Source organism: Eubalaena glacialis, chromosome 3, assembly GCF_028564815.1.
Source record: "Eubalaena glacialis isolate mEubGla1 chromosome 3, mEubGla1.1.hap2.+ XY, whole genome shotgun sequence".
NCBI lineage: Eukaryota > Metazoa > Chordata > Mammalia > Artiodactyla > Balaenidae > Eubalaena > Eubalaena glacialis.
Genome location: NC_083718.1, coordinates 41,807,670 through 41,828,622, shown reverse-complemented (window position 1 = coordinate 41,828,622; position 20,953 = coordinate 41,807,670). Strand labels below are relative to the sequence as shown.

Below are 20,953 nucleotides of genomic sequence, written 5' to 3'. Positions count from 1 at the left end.
CAAATGCCTAGTTAAGTCTGTACCACACTCAACGTGCAGAATGAGAAACATGGAAGAGCAAACTGGGAAAACAGTATAGGGAAATTAATCAATTTCTAATTATTGTCTTCACGATAAAATTTTTAATAAGAAACCAACACAACACCGATATATTCTTCAGTTCCAGTATTCATTTATAACTATTTACATTCTTTCTCAGTGATGGATTTTTAACTGAGCAGTACAGAGTCAGAATCACTTCTGAAAAAATGAGAGAAGGATATATGAGGAGTTAATGTCATAAATAGACAATTATGATTTCATGTTTTAATGCTCTGATTAGGTTTTCCTTTCCCCCTTTTTCCTGTTTAACTTCTTTTGTTTTAGATGGACAAGTGATAATTTAGAAACTTCTAACTGTAATGAATCTTCCACTGGTCCACTAACTGTAAATTAATTTAGATTAACTCTTTGAGATATAAACCCATCCTAAGAAAATTACTTAATGGCTTTAATCAGATTACATTAGGCATGAGGGGATAGGAGGAAAGGTGTATTTAAAAACAGAAGACTCGGGATTTCCCTAGTGGTGCAGTAGTTAAGAATCCGCCTGCCAATGCAGGGGACACGGGTTGGATCCCTGGTCCGGGAAGATCCCACATGCCGTGGAACAACTAAGCCCATGTGCCACAACTACTGAGCCGGCGCTCTAGAGCCCGTGAGCCACAACTACTGAGCCTGTGTGCCACAACTACTGAAGCCCACGTGCCTGGAGCCCGTGCTCCGCAACAGGAGAGGCCACCGTAAGGAGAACCCTGCGCACCGCAACGAAGAGTTGCCCCCGCTCGCCACAACTACAGAAAGCCCGTGTGCAGCAACGAAGACCCAACTCAACCAAAAATAAATAAATAAATAAAATTGATTCTTTAAAAAAAAAAAAACAAACAGAATACTCAGTCCCTGGTCTAAAGAAGTTCAGAGTCTAATGAGGAAAAATTTTGATCTTATCCAGCTGTTCCATTAACTGATATTTCCTGACTTCCTTTTACTCACTGTCTACTTTACTCCTCTTCCCACAAGGAAAAAGGTACATTAATGTAAGCTTAAAAACACACAAAAGTATACTTTCTTTGAACAGTTTATATGTATATGTAAAGTATGAAAACAAGGACCAGAAGCATATATACCAAAGTTATAATGGTTGCCTCTGAGAAAGGGTGAAGGGATCAAGATAAAGGAACATTTAGCTTTCAGGTTAAAGTTTTAAAAATTATAGTTGATTTACAGTATTATGTCAGTTCCACATGTACAGCAAAGTGATTCAGTTATATATACATATATTTTTTTCAGATTCTTTTCCATTATAGGTTATTAAAAGATATCGAACATAGTTCCCTCTTTTATACAGTAAATCCTTATTGCTTATCTATTTTATGAATAGTGGTTTGTATCTGTTAATCCCAAACCGCTAATCTATCCCTCCCCACCATGCTCCCTTTCCCCTTTGGTAACCATAAGTTAGTTTTCTATGTCTGTGAGTCTCTTTCTGTATTGTATATAGATCCATTTGTATTATTTTTTAGATTCTGCAATATAAATGATATCATATTTGTCTTTGTCTGACTTACTTCACTTAGTATGATATTCTCTAGATTCATCCATGTTGCTACAAATGGCAGTATTTCATTCTTTATTATGGCTAAGTAATACTCCATTTGATAGACAGACAGACAGACAGATAAATACCACATCTTCTTAAGCCAATTGTCTATTGATAGGTTCTTGGGTTGTTTCCATGTCTTGGCTATTGTAAACAGAGCTGCTATGAACATTGGGGTGCATGTATCTTTTCAAATTAGAGTTTTTGTTTTTTCCAGATATATGCCCAGAAATGGGATTGCTGGATCATATGGTAGCTCTATTTTTAGTTTTTTAAGAAATCTCGATTGGGATTGACACATATACACTAGTATGTATAAAATGGATAACTAATTTTTAAAAATCCAATTAAAAAAAAAAAAAAAGAAAGCTCCATACTGTTTTCCATAGTGGCTGTACCAATTTACATTCCCACCAACAGTATAGGAGGGTTCCCCCCTCCTTTTTTTAATTGGAGTATAGTTGCTTTACAAACCCCTCCTTTTTTTTTGGCTGTGCTGCACAGGCTTGTGGAATCTTAATTCTCCAACCAGGGATTGAACCCAGGCCCTCGGCAGTGAAAGTGTGGAGTCCTAACCACTGGACCACCAGGGAATTCCCCATTTGTAGACTTTTTGATGCTAGCCATTCTGACAGGTGTGAAGTGATACTTCATTGTGGTTTTGATTTGCATTTCTCTAATAATTAACAATGCTGAGCATCTTCTCATGTGCCTGTGGGCCATCTGTATGTCTTCTTTGGAGAAGAGTCTATTTAGGCCTTCTGCCCATTTTTTGATTAGATTGTTTTTCTGATATTTATTTGTATGAGCCATTTATATATTTTGGAAATTAAGCCCTTGTTGGTTGTATTACTTGAAAATATTTTCTCCCATTCCATAGGTTTGTCTTTTTGTATTGTTGATCATTTCCTTTGCTATGCAAAAGCTTTTAAGTTTGATTAGGTCCCGTTTATTTATTTTTGCTTTTATTTCTGTTGCTTGTAAGATTGATCTAAGAAAATATTGCTACAATTTATGTCAGAGAATGTTTTCCCTATGTTCTCTTCTAGGAGTTTTATGGTGTCATGTCTTATATATAGGTCTTTAAACAATTTTGAGTTTATTTTTGTATATGGTGTGAGGGAGTGGTCTAATTTTATTGATTTACATGTAGCTGTCCAGCTTTCCCAACACCACTTGCTGAAGAGACTGTCTTTTCTCCATTGTATATTCTTGTCTCCTTTGTTGTAGATTAACTGACCACAGGTGTGTGGGTTTATTTCTGGGCTCTCCATTCTGTTCCACTGATCTATAATATGTCTGTTTGGGGGCCAATATCACACTGTTTTGATTACTGTAGCTTTGTAGTCTTGTCTGAAGTCTGAGAAGGCTATGCCTCCAGCTTTGTTCTTTTCCCTCAGGATTGCTTTGGCAATTCTGGGTCTTTTGTGATTCCATATAAATTTTAGGATTATTTGTTCCAGTTCTGTGAAAAATGTTATGGGTAATATGATAGGGATAGCATTAAATCTGTAGATTGCTTTGGGTAGTATGGCCATTTTAACAATATTAATTCTTCTAATCCAAAAGCATGGGATATCTTTCCATTCCTTTGAATCATCTTCAGTTTCCTTTATCAATGTTTTATAGTTTTCAGCATATAGGTCTCTCACCTCCTTGGTTAAGTTTACTCCTAGGTATTTTTTCTGACATGATTTTAAACTGGATTGGTTTTTTACTTTCTTTTTGATATTTCATTGTTAGTGTAAAGAAATGCAACAGATTTCTGTATGTTAATCTTGTATCCTGCTACCTTTCTGAATCCAGTTATTAGTTCCAATAGTTTTTGTATGAATTCTTTAGGATTCTCTACATAGAGTATCATATCATCCGCACATAGTCACAGTTTTACCTCCTCCCTTCCAATTTGGATACCTTTTACTTCTTTTCTTTGTCCAATCACTGTGGCTAGGATTTCCAATACTATGTTGAATAGAAGTGGTGAGAGTGGGCATCCTTGACTTGTTCCAGAATTCAGCAGGAAGGCTCGCAGCTTTTCACCACTGAGTATTATGTTGGCTGTTGGGTTTGCTGTAAATGGCTTTAATATGTTGAGATATGTTCCCTCTATACCCACTTTGGTGAAAGTTTTTGTCATGCATGGATGTTGAATTTTATCAACTGCTTTGTCTGCATCTATGGAGATGATCATATGGTTTTTGTCTTTTCTTTTGTTAATGTGGTGTATCACACTGATTTCTTTACATATGTTGAATCATCCTTGCAAACCTGGAATGAATCCACCCTGATCATAGTGTATGATCCTTTTTATGTACTGTTGGATTTGGTTTGTTAATATTTTGTTGAGGATTTTTCATCTATATTCGTCAAAGATACTGGCCTGTAATTTTCTTTTTTTTGTACTGTCTTTGTCTGGTTTTAATATCAGGGTGATGGTGGCTTCACAGAATGAATTTGGGAGTTTTCCCTCCTCTTCAATCTTTTGGAATAGTTTGAGAAGGATAGGTATAAGTTCTCCTTTTTATGTTTGGTAGATTTCCCCATTGAAGCCATCTGATACTGGATTTTTGTTTGCAGGAAGTTTTTTTTATTACAGATTCTATGTCACTTCTAGTGATTGGTCTGTTAAAATTATCTGTTTCTTCTTGACTCAGTCTTGGCAGGCTGTATGTTTCTAGAAATTTGTCCATTTCTTCTAAGTTGTGCAATTAGTTGGCATATAACTGTTCATAGTGTTTTCTTATGTTTTTTTTTTGTATTTCTGCAGTATCAGTTGTTATTTTTCCTCTTTCATTCCTTATTTTGTTTTTTTGAGTCCTCTCTCTTTTCTTCTTGGTGAGCCTGACTAGAGGTTTGTCAATTTTATCTTTTAAAAAAACCAGCTCTTGGTTTTATTGATCTCTTCTATTTTTTTTTATCTCTATTTTATTTATTTCCTCTCTGATCTTTATTTCCTTCCGTCTGCTGACATTGGGTTTTGTTGTTCTTATTTTTCTAATTTTTTAGGTGGGAGGTTAGGTTGTTTGGGATTTTTCTTCTTTCTTGAGGAACTTCCCTCTTAGAACTGCAATTGCTGCATCCCAACATGTGCTGTCATTATCGTTTGTCTCGAGGTATTTTCTGATGGCCATGCCCCGCTATGCGCATACTGACATTGGGTTCAGCCCAGACCACATCCCAGGCCCTCCGGGCTGTCTCCATGCACCCAGATGGAGTCCTCTCCCAGGGCTAACCACACAAGTTTCAGTGCTTAGCTACTGCATGTACTAGCAGCCTCCCTCCCCACAGTGCATGTTTCCAGCTTGGAAGTGTGATGAGGTGGCAGCCAATAGTACTCGTCCCTCTCCATCCTAACAGGTTAAATTTTTAAAAGCAAAATGTATCCATGTATTACTACATAAAGTGTTTTAAAATATAGCCATAAAAAATTTCTGGAAAAAATATGCTAAAGTACTAATGGTGGTTGATTCTGGGTGGTATGAACATGAGTGAAGGACATTAACTTCTTAGTATTTACTGTTTAAGTTCCTACCCATCCATCACAAGGGAAGGTGTAGCATTTTATTGGTTGATTAGTTTATTGTTCTTACCAGAGATGCCCATATTAACAACAGTTGTCTTCTCACAGTTCCTAGAACTATATCTAAGTATCATAGTGATAGGGTTACCTTTATTACTGTTGAGACTGTTACAAAGACTGACAATATTAGATGGAGCTTCCTAAATCTCCTATCACATACTCTAAAGCAAAGGTCTACAGTCAAGATTTCTGCCAAACATTAAAAAATAATAATAAAACTAAGGTGTAACACTGCAGGCACAGGTAGTGTGCCACCTGCATAGACCCTTATGCTCTTTGCTGTGGTATGCTTAATACAATCACATCTGCAGGTGACAGGAGACTAGTTCTAGATTTCTGTACCCAAGATAATTGGAATACTTCCCATAGGAACCAACTCCCAAAATCCTTCCCCTTATCTAAGTCATTTCCCACAATAGTCCATCATGAAGTTTTATAGTATCTCAAAAAACCAGCTCTGGCTTTTTTGGAATAAGCCTAGCAGGTAAAGTAATAAGTCACCAGTATTTCCTTAAGGGCTGCTCAAGTTTTCTGCTAAATACAGCAGGCATAATATGCCTCATATCTGAGTTTGAGACCAAAACCCCAGATATTTCCCAGTTGTATGGTTCTTGATTTTCCTAGGTGTCCAAAGTCTTCATGAAATTCTCTTAGAACAATGAGATAGCAATCTTGGAAGAAAAAAAGTGTCTTTATTCTTGTACTAGGTAGGAGAGTACCTGATACAGTATGTTATGGTGGTCAAGCAACTGTGTCTGAATCAATTGATCCTGGATTTGTATTCCAGCTCTTACAGCTGGGTAAACTTGGGCATGTTAATGTACCTCTCTAAGCTGCTGCTTTTTCAAAATTAATTAATTAAACAGATAAGTAGGTAATAAAATCAAAATATTTCTGTGAAGATAAAATTAAATTCCAAAGACTTCAGCAGAGCTGGAAACACAATAAACATATATTTTACTGTAGCCACATTAATAAACATCCCTCTGGCTGGAGGGCTCCTTTACCATAGGGCCTTCCCACCATGCTATCCTCCAGATTTCCACTATACTCTAAAACAGTGAGGGTTTCTTCCCTGGGCTCCAAAGTTGACAGCCATGTTGGGCCTAGTCTTCAGAAATAGCTTTGAGTTTTCCACTTCCTTAAAGAGATTACCTCACAAAGTACAAACACACTTGCCTCCCTCATTAGGGACAGTTTCCTAGGAGATGTACCTTGTTGGTAAGCTTAAACTTACGGCAAATACAGATGTTCTAGTCAGTTTAAATCACCCATTATTGCCCTCAGGTAATAAGATTATTGTCAGTCCATTTGTGACTCTATGTAATGCTCCCTAAATGTATCTGAGACTGAGTTCCTATAGGCTTTGCTAACAGAAACCTGTAAAGTGTCAGGTCCCATTAACTGTCAGATTGCCATTAGCATTATTCCTCCACTTCCCAGACATGCCTCAACCCCTAGCAATGGACACAGGCCATGTTTGATTTATAGTGTATCTCTCTTATTTACTAGCTTGGTTACTGAATAGTTCTTTTTAAAAGCACTGACCTGTTCTCTGGTTACAAACACTTAGGGCCTCAGTTTTGCTGCTAATGAACTGTATGATCTTAGTAAAGTTGCACGTCTCTAGGTGTCAGTTTTGTAATCAGTCAGTTAAGGATATCTTTAATGTCTATGATTTAATTTCTATCATTCCACTACTAGACAAGTATCTCAGACAAAAAAAAATTATGAAAGATATATATAGATTTACCATGGAAAACACAGCAATCCCACCAGCTTATTTTAAGACTGGAAGTGTATAAAAATAGGTTTTTAGGACCACTGTGTATGGCTGTGTAGGCTGCGCACTGCAATAAGTACCTGGCTGAGAGGGGTGCTTAAGTACAGTGTGCGTTGGGTCCGCCAAAGCTTACACCTGGAGGAAGGAATGCCTTTTTCTTCTTACATAGGTGCTATCTGCTAACTGAACTATATTCTCATGATGAACTGTCTGCTCAAAGTTGGTACTGCTTTCTAATTCATCCACCCAGCAGGCTATGCCTTTACCTAAATTGCACAAAGACATCTCATTTTACAGGTCACAGGTGGCCTGCAAAAGTAGCACTATAAAAGAATTCTACACTACTAGTAACAATTGATCTCATCACATAAAAGATCTCCAAAACACAAAGATGCAGGAAAAGTCTTCAAGATCAATTTCTCCCCAAATTGGTCACACTTAGAGTGCAGACACACATACACACACACATATACAATAAAGAATTCTTCAGAGGAGAAATGTTCACAAACAAAAACCTGAAGTCAAAGAAAACGCTTATCAAAAATCTAAATAAACCATGTAATATAAATAACTTTTACTATTTTAAGACTAAAAATTTTTGTATCAAAGACATCTGGAAAACACAGACACAATTTTTTTTACACTTACCCTCTTCACACAGAAATTGTGAAAATCAGTAGAACAATATAAAGCAGTTAAAATACACTTAAAGAAAATATAAACAAAGAATTTATTACTCTTAAGTATTAAATCATTTTAAAAGTAACATTTAAATAAAAGGAATAAAGAAATGTGTTTTAATGACCCTAATTTTAAGAAAACATCAAAATCAATAGCATGGAGCTTGTGAAGCAGCCATAGAAAGAGAGTGGCAAGTGTGTGTGTGTGTATATATATATATGGGTTACATGTACCCTAAGACATAAGTGATGCTGGAAATTATTTTTAATAGCATTTAAAATTAACTCACCAAAAAAAATAACATCATATGATTTTTAATAATATAGCTATGCCACCATATGCAAATATAGCTTGGTAATCTCTATGGTGAACTGAGAATGAAAAGCTATAAATAACAGAGACATTCTAATAATTTTACACTACGTTTGTTCTTTATATAAAATCTAATAGGCTTCTCCTATCTAATATAAAAATGGAAAGTACTAAATAGCATGAATGGAATTTCAAAGGTTGTTCTATCTTACCAACTTAAACAAGATATCACAACCTACTATTTAACTCTTAGGCCTTTTTGAAATAAGAGGATTATCAGAAAATCTGCTTAATTTTAAGAACAACAAAGTAAAATAAATTAAACTTGTGAACAAAGAAATTTGATAAATTATTTTAATGTTTATTTTTCCTAGAAAAATTTCTTACAGATATTATCCCCTTTTGTATTCCAAAAAATGGAAGATTAACATGGCCACCTAGAGGAGAAAATATGATCAACAAATAGAGGCCATAATATTTTCTTACTTTTTCTACAGTATCTGTATTTCAGATTCATAATATATAAACTGTTCTAAAGGACCCAACTGAAGGGGTTAATTATGAATGAAAGAGACTTAGGGAGGACACTAAAGCAGCAGTGATGACTAAACAGAAGCTAAAGCATCATTCATTTTTGCAGTGGACTTGACAAGTACAGCCTTTATAAACTTACTGCATGACCTTAGGTTAAAAATTACTAATTTGATCTAAAATCTCCTCTCACTTCTGTAAAATGGAAATAATCTTATCTACCACAATGTGTTGCAGTGAAGCCTAAGTATAACAACATGTACAGAAACTAACAGAGTCAGGTACATAGCAGGAGCTCAGTGAATGGTAGTTCTCCCTACTTGATCAGAAAGTTCTCTTGCACTGGTCCTCCTAATCCCTATCCAGGCCCTCCCTGACCCTCTCTACTCTTGTAGATATTTCCAATATTGGCTGTCCCAAAGCTTCTCTACTGGAATTATTCAGAGTTTGAGAAATGGGGTAATGGTTCTTTACCAGCCCTAATGAGGTAACAATATGTCATGTAAAAGATATGTACATCTAAAAATATTTTTCCTTCTACCTTGTAATTCCCTTTAGTCACCTCAACCCACATTAGTCAAGTGTGACCTTCATAAACCTGCAGAACAGCATGCAGAATAAAGGGTCAGAGCAGTAAAGAGAAGCATAACCTACTCTACCGATCCCTTTCCTTGTACCTCAGGAGAATGAACCAAATCCTATAAGAGAACTATACTCAGTAGCCCTCTTAGGTGACCGGACATGAAGTGAGCAGTACTTCTCCTGAGTCAACTATGCAGAGGCACAACCACCTGGCAGAGACTCAAATGTGTATTAGAAACAAATCCCCATCCTTCCCAAATATATACCAGAGGAGGGTTACTATTGTTGGGTTGGAGGGAGAAGGTGAACCCCTTCAACTACCTCTCTTTCTTGACTCTGAAAGTTGATAGAGAACAAGTGGCATGAAAGTGCAGGCAGTAAATGTACACTCTCTTCCACTTATTCTCTCCTAACCACCTTCAATCTCATGTATGATTCTACACTACTAAAATGTACACTGAAAGTAACTGATCATCTTCTACTGGACAAAGGGGCTTGTCTGAATTCTCATCCTCCCCAGTCTCTCTGTGGTGTAGCATTCAAAACTCTCCTTCCATGTCTGACGAAATGCAACATTCTCCTGATTCCCCACTTTATGGTTGTTACTTTCTCTTCTCTGTTTAAGTGACATCCTTAATTCTCTGTTAATGAAAGGAAATGACTCTCTTATCTTTTCTCTCCATACATTCTCCCTCAACAATTTAATCCCTTCCCTTGGTTCCTATTCTCTAAGTATATACCATCTGAAAAAACCTTCTCCCAAACTCCATTCATGATTTCAAGATCCACAGCCATTTCCAGTTGCCTAAGTATTCTGCCTTACCATATACACAAAACCACTTTTATCTTCCACCCCAACCCACCATCCAAGAAAAAAACATCCCTCTCTGGATTTCTTATTTATATTAATGACCTCATCATTTCCCTAGTCATACTTGCTGGAAACTAGTGTCATCTTTGACACTTCCTTCCTTCTTTCTAATGTTCCAAATACATTTAGTTCCTAAATCCAGTAAATTGCACCTCTGTAATGTCTCTCCTATCCTCCTATATTCCTCTTGCCACTACTTTAAATCAGATTTTTACCATTTCCCACATAGATGACTCCAAAGACCTCCTTAATTGGTGTCTTTTCCTATAGCCTTCCTGTTGCTACATTACTCTTTCTAAAGCACATCCCTGTTCATGGTTCCTTGGTGAAAAACTTTTGGTGAGTTTTCACTAGTTAACAAATTAAATCCAAACTTCTACTCAGTGAGGCACTCCAGGCTTTAGACCTCATCTCTTTTCTTTTTATTTTACATATATATATGTGTGTGTGTGTATATATATATGTGTGTATATACTGATATACAGTATATATACTGATATACTGATACGTATACATATATATACTTATATACACACATACACACACACACACATATACATACATACACCTATGTTAGAGCCAAGAGGACTTTTCTCTTGTCCTGAAATAGTACCTACATTTTACCACTGCGTACTCTGGCGTTTATGAACTTCCCTCTATCTAAAATACTTCTGCTTATTCTTTTCAACTTTATACCCATTCTTCAAAGCTGAACCCAAATGCCATTTTCATGGAAGTTCTCTCACATCTTCCCCAATGGATGGTAATTCACTCCCTTCCTTAAACCCTTTTAGCATTTTATACGTACTTCTGCATCTTTGCCTGTGGGCATGTTCAGAACTTACTATCACTTGAAATTGCTTTTCTCTAAAATCTGGAGCTCTGAAATCTCCCTCTCTAATCAAGTTTTCCTATTCTTCCCCGACCCCACTGATTGCTGTGAGTGTATTTTGCACTCACAGCAATCTTTGATTTTTCAATTAGCAATAATCTATGATACAAAAAACTATCTTCCTAGTCTACTTTATCTTACATTATCACTTGATCATCTCCCCATCCTAAATCCCAAAGACAGTATTTTAACAACAACAAGGATATCCATCTCTACCTGGATATTCCACAGACACCTCAAATTCAGCATGACTGAAACTAAATTATCTCCCTCCCACAAACTTACTTCTCTTATGCTTTCTAAACTAATTAAACAATCTTAATTCCTTACTCACTGCATATGTTCAGTCACTCACCAGGATATACTGAGACCATCCCTCAATCTACAAATTCTTTGTCTCTCAATTAACATTGCTAATGAGGATCTCATCACTGTTTATCTAACCAGTCCTTTTGCCTCCAGTAGTTCCTACCTCCAATTCATCTTCTATTACAGTAGTTAAATAATCTTTCTTAAACACACTGACCTAAAAGTGTCACACTATCCAGCTTAAAAACCTTCCAGAGTTCTACATTCCCTGTAAGACAACATCCAAACTCCTGAGCATGGCATTCAGCACAGATCCTAGGTTAAAGATACTGACACACACTGTCTTCTGCTTTCCTGCAATCACTATTACATGGTGGTTGAACAGTTCTCCCTCAAGTCTAGTTCACCTATACTGTGAAGACTGCATCATACATCAGACTTCCCCTTTCGCCACCTCCCAAGCGAAGCCTCAGTCCTCCTCCTCTGTATTTCTACATTACGTTGTTCATGTAACTAGCAGACCTCTTAACACACTACATTACACATGTACTTACTGGTCATCCTCCTCCAGTCTGTGGGCTCTTTAAAACAAGCTTGTTTTTATTCATCTTTACATCCACAGGATCTAGTATGGCACATAAAAAACTTTCAACAAATGTTTATGAAATAAATAATTTCAGAATGCCTAAAATCAATCTACCCTGGGTGCTTTATCAAATGATTTAGGGTAGAAATGGTAGAAAAGTACAAGTGGGTCCTAAATATATAGGTGAAATGAAATGAGAGGGTGATTCCAGAGGTGAGGGCAGGAACAGAAGAGCCACTGAGATTATGCTTCTCTCTTCACCCCTTTTCCCACAGATTGTTGAGCCACGCGAGAATAATAGGACTAACAAGGAAGAAGCAGTCAAGCCAGCAGAGAGGCAGAAGAAGGAGTGAGCAGGGAAAAATAAAACCCTAAACTGAAGCTGCAGAAAGGGAAGTGTCTAGGGTCACAGACTACACACTCAGGGCTTGCTCGCAGCTACTCACTATCACCACCATCTCTGCTTCACCACCCATAACTACGACTACCATTTACTGATCACTTACCTATCACACACCAGACACTATGCTAAAAACACTACACATACCATTTAATGTCCATGACAACCCTATCAGCAAGGTATTATTCACACTTAGAGACAATGAAACAAACCTAGAAACTATCAAGCACACTGCCCATTAAGTACACTGCCCATTAAGTACACTGCCCAAGGTTTCGCAGCTAATATGGTAAGTCACAGGGCCAGAATGTGAACAAGGATCAGGCTTCAAGACCCATTCTCTTTCTGCTCTACTATTCATGAGCCAGGGTTTACATAAGGTGGGGACTGGCTTTACTGCTTTTGCATTATTTAGTTATCTTTGTAAGCACATGTCTTATTTTCTCTAGTACTAAGAAAGGTATTTTTGAGGGTAGAGTCCATGTCTAATATTTTTTATTTCTTTCCTAGCATCTCATAATGAGCCTTCCATATTTGATTAATTTCTTACTGTACCTATGTACTAGCAGAAATAAAAGGGAGGTATATCAATCTTTAGTTAGCATGAAGCCAAATACAAAAATTTAACTCCTTTGACAACTGTATGTGCCAGAGTAAGTCATCAAAAGTAATAGGCCCCAAAACACAAACCACAGCTACAATATTAAGGTTAGTTTGTGTTTGATATAATAATAAAAATGCTACTCAAAATATATTGCTCTTTTCTTCCTATCTGGGCATAAATATAATAATTACTAGGAGTAGTCACACATTGTATCAAGCACAAACAACTTACTTAGATGTGGAAATAAAAATGCTTTAGGTAATGGTAAAACCTTTTTTATTTCTCTTTTAGAAAGATATAAAAACACTTGAGAGTGGACCTGTATCTTCTACATAGGTTGAGTTCTAATGTCAATGTCAGCACATGAGGCAAAAATCAACAGGGGACAAAAAAATCCTTGAAAATTCCTTAAATTTCCCTTAAAGTCTCGTACAATACAGTACCAGCTCTCAATAAATCTATCTCAGTTTTTCCTCCTACATGGAAGAGATCACCACTCCTTCTGCTTCATGCCACATGAAGTATCTGGCTCATGTTAGGGCCCATACTGAATGAAAAAGCATTCATTTACACACTAGAATCATATTCAACACTGTGAGATTCTTAGACCATATCAGTTCCTGTAACAGGTATTTAGGAACTGATTCCATCTGAGACAACAGCAGATTCACACTTCCCATCTCATGATTGCTAGGCATATGTTCATTATGAAAAGAGAGCTAGAATTACCACTGTATTTAAATTATTTGGTGTTTTGCTTTTGGGTGTTTTGGTTTTAGTTTTGGTTTTTGGCTTGAGCCCAAAGATTTGAATTTGAATAAATTATATACCCAGAAATGTGACCCTACTATATATGCCATCTCTTATTTATTGTGCAACCACAGACATCTAGAGTTTTAGAAACAAATAATCAAATACTATAGTGTAAAAAAAAAAATACTTAACCTATCTTACCTTCATCTATTGATGCTTCACTACTGTATCCATCATACTCTGCAGAGAGAGGGCTATATTTCTGTCTTGTTTCCCAAGTATAGCTCTTTTGTCTAGAATCTGCCAATGGTAGTCTGGAATTGTGTGTTCTGGATAAGGCCTCATGATATTTACCCAGGGCTTCATCTTCACTTTCAGAGGATGAACCATGCTCATCTTTGTCAATGTAGGAATTATCTATTTGGAATGACAAGGAGAGCAGATCAAAATATAATGCAATAAAATGTAGCGAATTTGCTATAGTTACATACATGCTACATGCTTATATATGTATCACATATATTCATACACACACAAATATATATATATATAAAAACATATATATACACATCACACAATCTGAATTTTCAGCTTTAGAAAAATATTTTTTCATTTAAGAAGCCCAAGCTTTAGATTTTTATGTTTTAATAGAAAAAACTGACTTGTATATTTGAATTATATAAGTAAAATTAGTCATAGGGATTTTCCAACCACGGTACAGGTAAACAGAGTAATAGGGCTCTCCATCTTACACAATTCTTTTTAAAGCATCAGTAGCACACAAAGGAAGTTATAAGTATTGCCAATACATATGGACCTGATTCAAATAATTCATGCTACAAGAGACGTTTTTGGTTATCATCTTAGTCAAAATTTTCGTACTGATGACGCTCAGTGTTAGAAGCAGAACAAAGAAATGGACAGACATACACTATTGATGGAATTATAAGTGGTACAACTTTTCTAGAGAGCAATCTGGCTATACATATCAAACTTTCTAATCTGCATAGTCTTTGACCCATTTCTAGGAATTTACCAATTCCATTTCTAAGAATTCAGCCTAAGAAAATAATTAACAAGTGAGCAATGATATGTATTTGAGACAATTTACTGTACTGTGTTTAACAGCAAAGGAAAACAAAAATAAAATATAAGCTAAATGTCCATCGCTGAGCCTTGGTTAAGTAAATTATGATACATCTATGAAATGATATACTACACAGTCCTTAAAAATGAGGAGGTGAACTTACAAGTACACACAGGGAAAGAATAACTACCACATCATGTTAAGGGAAAAGAGAAACTTTTCTCATGTTAAGAGAAAAGAGAAGAAAAGAGATTAACATACGTATGCCTACATGCAACATATACACACATACATGCAGTATAAGTTTACATGTACATACAAAAACGTCTGGAAGCATATACACCAAGCTTAACACATTATCTGTGAAAGGTAGACTTACTATGAAAATTTTACTTAAATATACCCAAATTTCAAATAAATTTTTCAGAAGGTAAATTAATTAATTTTATATTATTTTAAAAAGCACTAGTTATTACCATTTTTTAAGGTAAAAATTTTGAAACTGCATCATGTTGAGATTCATTTAGACCACGATGCAACCTTCTCAGAATTATAAAACAACTCTAGAAGGATAAAGAGACCATAGCAGTCAGAATTTATTAGTTCAGTCTAGATATTTCTCTCATTATACTCAGCTAAGATCACCTGCACTAGAGGAATCAAGGTTTGAAATTCAGGTGGGGAGACACAGAACGAGTAACTTTAAAATATGGGATAGAAATTGAATGTTCAGAGTTAGCAGTAAGGGAGCTTGGACGTCACTAGTCTAAGTCCCGCTTTTTAATTCAGCAAAATAAAACCATCAAAGGGTAAAACTATGACTGATGTTATATTCTGCACTGTCCAATGTAGTCACCAACCACATGCAGCTATTTAAACTAAGTAGAATTAATAAAATTTAAAATCTAGTTCTCCAGTGCTGCTAACCACGTTTCAAGTGCTCAATAGCTACGTGCAGACAGTGGTTACTGTTTGGAGCAATAGAGCTATGTAGAACTTTTCCATCATTGCAGAAAGTTCTATTGGACAGTGCTGAGATGGCAGACCTAGTCTAGAACCTAGGCATTCTGACTCCCAGGGTTTAGCACTTGTGCGATACCATGGTGGTGGTCTTAAGGCAGCAGGAGAGCTCTGAGGAGGGTAACTAGAAATTCACCTACTACAAAATGTTACCTAAAGTAGCCCTGCATTCAGGAACAGAGAAGGAAACTCTTCCTCCTCTTATTATACCTTATAAGCTCTGTCAGAACCTAGGACACAGGTACTAGCAACATTATAGTTCAGCTAATGAAGGGACAATCCATATGGGTCAAATGATTTTCAAAACGATTTTAGAACATAACATGTTTTCAGTTTAGTACCGACTATAATCTAGAATACTTCAGAAATATTTGATTTCTTTTAGGTAGCAGCATGTTTCTTAATGAAAACAAATCAAAACAAAATTTAAAATTCTGTATTGCTACCTGCAGTATTTATTACTAGCATCCATTCTACTGTTATTTTATGAATAAAATAATATGTAAACTATTCTACTTAATTTTATTTCTCTTTTAATTTTTGCTACTTCAAGTAATAAGGCTACCAAAACTAAACCAAGGCTACCAAAAAAACACTGAATCTGACATTCAAAAAACTGCTCCAAGAATAGACTTCAAAATGGAGGTATTTCCAAAAATTGGCATTCCTTTTTAACTGGCTCATCCATCCTGGATCAGCCTCTATTATATCATTTAAAAAACATTCATATAATTGATAACTAGCAGACCCTATTATGCACAAAGTCATGTAGCAGAACTGAAACAGTCTTCTTCATTTCTACTGCTACTCAGTATTTTGGTTATTTTATGAGAATGTAAATATACACAAAAATTCTGTATGTATCTTTTATAAATAAAAGCCAGTGTACTTCTGGCCTTGTGATCAGATCAGCAATTAATGAAAATGACTAAGGGATAACCAGGGGTAATAACTAGCGATATGAAACAATTCTGCAACCAAAACCAAGTAACTGTCAGCTAATTGTTTTAAAAATTGTCACAAATATTGTGGATGAAAACTATAACTGCTTAGTTGGAATCTTAATTCTACATAGAGAACTCATGAATAATAATAGATTGTTCATGTATATACATTGGAAACATATAAGTCATATAAAACTCAATGTATGGCTAAATGAATAGATACATATCCTGAAGCATGTTATTCAATAAGATAAAAATCTATTGCTCTCAAGGAAAAACATAAAACATCTGGTACATTCTTACTAGGAAAGATGTGAAGAGCAACACGGTATAAAGGGCTTAAGGGTTGGTTACAAAAATATAAAATTTTTAAATCCAACTATAGCATACCAAATAAATTCCAATTAAAGTATGCACATTACTTAAGAAAACCACAGAATTTCTGGTTGTAAAATAAATGGGCATTAAGTAAAATTAAGGCCCTTAAAATTGGCCAAATAATGCAGGGACCAGGGGCAGTAACTAAATTAGAGGTATACAAATAACATGAATGCTTTTGAAATGACTGTGAGAAAAAACTGCATGACTTTAAAAATGTCTCCCAGTAAGAGGATTCAAGAAAGTCTTAAATTAGATATACAGACATGTATAGAAAAATTTAGAAATTTGGATGATGTTTTCCTAATGTAAAAAATCAAGAGAAAATTTTATCACTCAAACTCACATTAGGAGACCTCACCTTTTTCTGGTATTATCTCAGAATATTTTTCATCTTTACTCTTTGTTGTTTCTTTTTTGGCAGAAATGGCTTCGTTTTTCTTTGTTTTTATGTCTCCTTTCACTTTGTAGTATTTTGTTGGACTTATTTGTTCTTTGATTTTTCCATAACACTTACCTCTAGAATTAGTTGATGCTACTGGATGCATGTCTTCTTTCTTAATGGATTTCTGTATCATATGTCTATTGCATTCCAAAATACCTTTTGGAGAACATTCATTTCCTGAACACTTATTCCCTTTGGATCCTTTACTTTTAATATGTTTTTCAGCCTTCTTTAAATAATTTTCTTGCATTTCTTGAAATCTTACCTCCTTTAGGTCATGCTTACCATTATTGGAAATTCCTAATCCATATTTTCTACATCTGTCAGCACTTTCAAGTTCTTGACAAGAAGATCCAGCCCTTGCACTCTGCTTGCTAACTGATATCCCACCATCACTCATCTGGCCTTTCAAAGAAGAATCACCAGCAGTATCGGTTTCTTGATATTTTGATAGTGTCTGTTGCCTATTATTAATATGTTTAAATACTCCTTCTTCATTCATTCCTTGATCTTGCTTTTGTGAAACTGAAGTATTATAGCTATTTATTCGATTTGCTTGGTGCTCTAAATTGAATTGTGTTTTCTGACAATTAGTGTTTTTGGAGACTTCTGGTAACGTGGTATTTTCTTGTTTAGAAGTATCTACAGCTTCTGTTGCTGCAGGGCTTTCCTCTTCTGGGCGAAAGCCACTTATCATACTTGTTACCTGTTCAGCAACCGAGTCAGTGAAAGCATAGCTGACTTCCCCCACAGCATTGGTCAAATCTTCCACAGCATTACTGATTGTGTCCACCAGAGAGGACACTGAAGGCAGATTCTGCTGAAAATTTTTGAAAAATGCCATTTTCTAATTAATTGTTCCTAAAAGGTGCAATAATGGAATTTTCTCTTCTCAAAAAATCAACCACTTTCAAGTCTGAGTTTAACATTTACTTTAATGGTGTTATTCATTAGCTCAATATCAGTATTTCACATTGTATCTTTTAATTTTCCTGTAAATGCTTATGCAATGGAAGAAATATGTTGAAGTAAAGACGCTTCAAAAAAAAAATCAAACCACTTGGTTTAAATGTAATGACTTTTTTCCCACTCCACAGCTATCATAACAGCAGCAAGACAATATTTTCCCCTCAAATACTATTGAGTTTTTATTCTATACCTGCAAGAAGAAGTATAAAAAGGATTTTTATTATGTACTTTTTAGTTTATTTACTAATAGTCTATGTATGGGAACTACCCTATCTTATTAACAAAGTACCAATATCATTTCAAAATAAAAAATATATTAAGGGTTTCCCCTATATATTCCCCTAAATATATATTTGTTTACATATCTAAACAATTTTGCATAGAGGTTAGAATAGGGAAGAGCAGAGGGTGAACATTTGCAGAGTTGCTATTACATGTAAGGCATTGTGATTTACAAATTTTATCTTACTTGATCTTACGATAACTCTAGGAGGTAAATATTATTATTCTTATTTAATAAGTGAATAAGAAACAGCCTCAGAAAAATTAATAAGGTCCCCGAGACCTTTCCAATGGAGCCTCAAGGTCAAAACTATTTTTACAGTAACAGTAAGAGGAAATGTAACTTTTCACTTTCATTCACTCACAATGAGCACTTGGATTTTCCAGAGGCCATAGGACAGACTGAATGCAGAAGCAGATGTGAAAATCCAGTTGCTTCCTTCTTCTGTGCCAGTCATTAAAGAGATTTGCAATGTAAAACAATGTCACTCTTCTCACCAAACTTTTTTTTTTTTGGTTTTAGAAAATATATAGTTTTTAAAATTAATATTTATATTAACATGTAATAGGCTTATTGTTGGGTTTTTAAAAATAAATCGATAAAAAATATTTTTAAATTTTCTTAGCCTTTAACTTCTAATCTGGTACATACCAATAGCTATAAGTCACATAAACAAAAGCTCTTTGGGGTCCTCAATAATTTTTAAGAGTGTAAAGGGATAAGACCAAAGAAAAACTAGAAATGCTAAAACACAGAATTACTGGAGGCTGCTAAAAGAGGTATCTTTAACCAGTTCATTCTACACAAATGATGAAAAAACAGGACTGAAGTGACGTATGAGAAACATTAAACTTGATCAATCCAAAACCACATAAAGTACTATAGTTTCCTAATGCAAAAGCTGCACGATGTAATTCAATAATAAGATTTTCATAAACAATGAGGCTATCACTTTTTAAGTTATCAGAAATAAGAGAAAAGCATCTCTTCAACATTTATACATGGACAAGAAAAGCAAGGTTTCTCTTCTATTGTTACTTAAAATTCTTCTCAATTAATGTCTTACTTTTACAATTTTCAACTTGCTCCTGCTATCATTTACATAAGCCAGTCTTTGGAAATAGCAAATAAAGAACTCTTGTAATGATTTTAAAATATAAAATTTTTCCATAAGAGAAAGAACAGTTTCACAGCCCTCATCTTTCCTGCTATCTAGTAACACTAAGTCATATAATATGCCTGTGGTGCCAAGGGAGGGAGAAGAACACTAATTTTCATAATCAGACTTTATACACTAAGTTACAAGGGAAAACTACCTTCTCCAAACAATAAAATTATCCATCACTGAGAACTCAACAGCACGTAAAGATAAAGGGTGAATACTTTCAAAAGCCTTCTAGGGACACGGGAAAAAAGCTCTCTAGAGAACTATTTGGACAATGGATTAAAGCATAAGATGTAATAAGATACGTCCTTCTTCTTAAAGCATATCTGTTCATATAATAGGCTCAAAAGCATACCTTATATTTGAAAAATAAAAATGTCATTAAATGATGGTATACAATTCATCTTTATGCACTATGATAGCAATTCATGGGCAATAAAAAGATAACTGAACATAATTTACTTAATACATCTTTTACTCTCAGAATAGTGGCTCAAGGTTAGTTTACTACATGTCAAAATCAAGCTTTTTATTATATATGTATATATATTTTTTAAAGAAAGTAATAAATAGTACAGACAGAAAGACCAAACAAGGGAAAGCAGTGATATGATACTTACAAATTTTATCTTGTGAATTCTTCTTTGTACTGTATCCTGAACCAAGATCTGGAAACCCGCCAACATTTTCAAAACAGAACTTCTTATTAATATAGAGAAAAAGGAGCAGCATCAAGATAATAAACACCCCAACAGCTGACAAAAATCCAACTGCCTCTGGAGATACTAGAGGGGGAAAAAAAGTCACAGCTGTAAGCATTTCTTCTTCTTCAAGTTACAAACAAGAAGGAAACCCCTATACATGTGTTAGATTACTGCATTATTTGAATTATATTTAAAAATTTTCATAGTTCACAACAGTTCAGTTTATAAGAAAAACAAATTGCACAGTTTAATGAGTTGTTCAATTTATACAAAAGTATTAAAATCTTCTAAAACTTTCCCTATAAATTATGTGGGAACAATCTTAAAAGACGAGTCTATAAAAGAGGCAGTTATCATATGTTTAGTCCATTGAAAAGTATTACAAAAATTTTAAAACAAGAATTAGAAAAAACTTATTTCCCAAGCACAGGTCTA

The 20,953-nt window shown here is 35.0% G+C and overlaps 1 protein-coding gene across 3 annotated transcripts in view; it reads right to left on the bottom strand.

Annotated features, from left to right (window-relative positions):
- The window catches only part of SYT14 (synaptotagmin 14), a 149,438-nt gene extending 128,877 nt beyond the window's left edge, over positions 1–20,561 (bottom strand). For 2 of the 3 annotated variants that reach the window (XM_061185546.1, XM_061185548.1), the window contains exons 1-2: positions 20,435–20,561; positions 13,725–13,940 (exon numbers count right to left, since the gene is read on the bottom strand). In XM_061185546.1, coding sequence (XP_061041529.1) covers positions 13,725–13,940; positions 20,435–20,546 — 328 coding nt within the window. In that variant the 5' untranslated portion in view covers positions 20,547–20,561. Of the gene's footprint in view, positions 1–13,724; positions 13,941–17,313; positions 18,242–20,434 lie in introns of those variants that run through there. The other variant, XM_061185545.1, reaches the window with a different exon arrangement.
- Between the last annotated feature and the right edge of the window lie 392 nt (positions 20,562–20,953).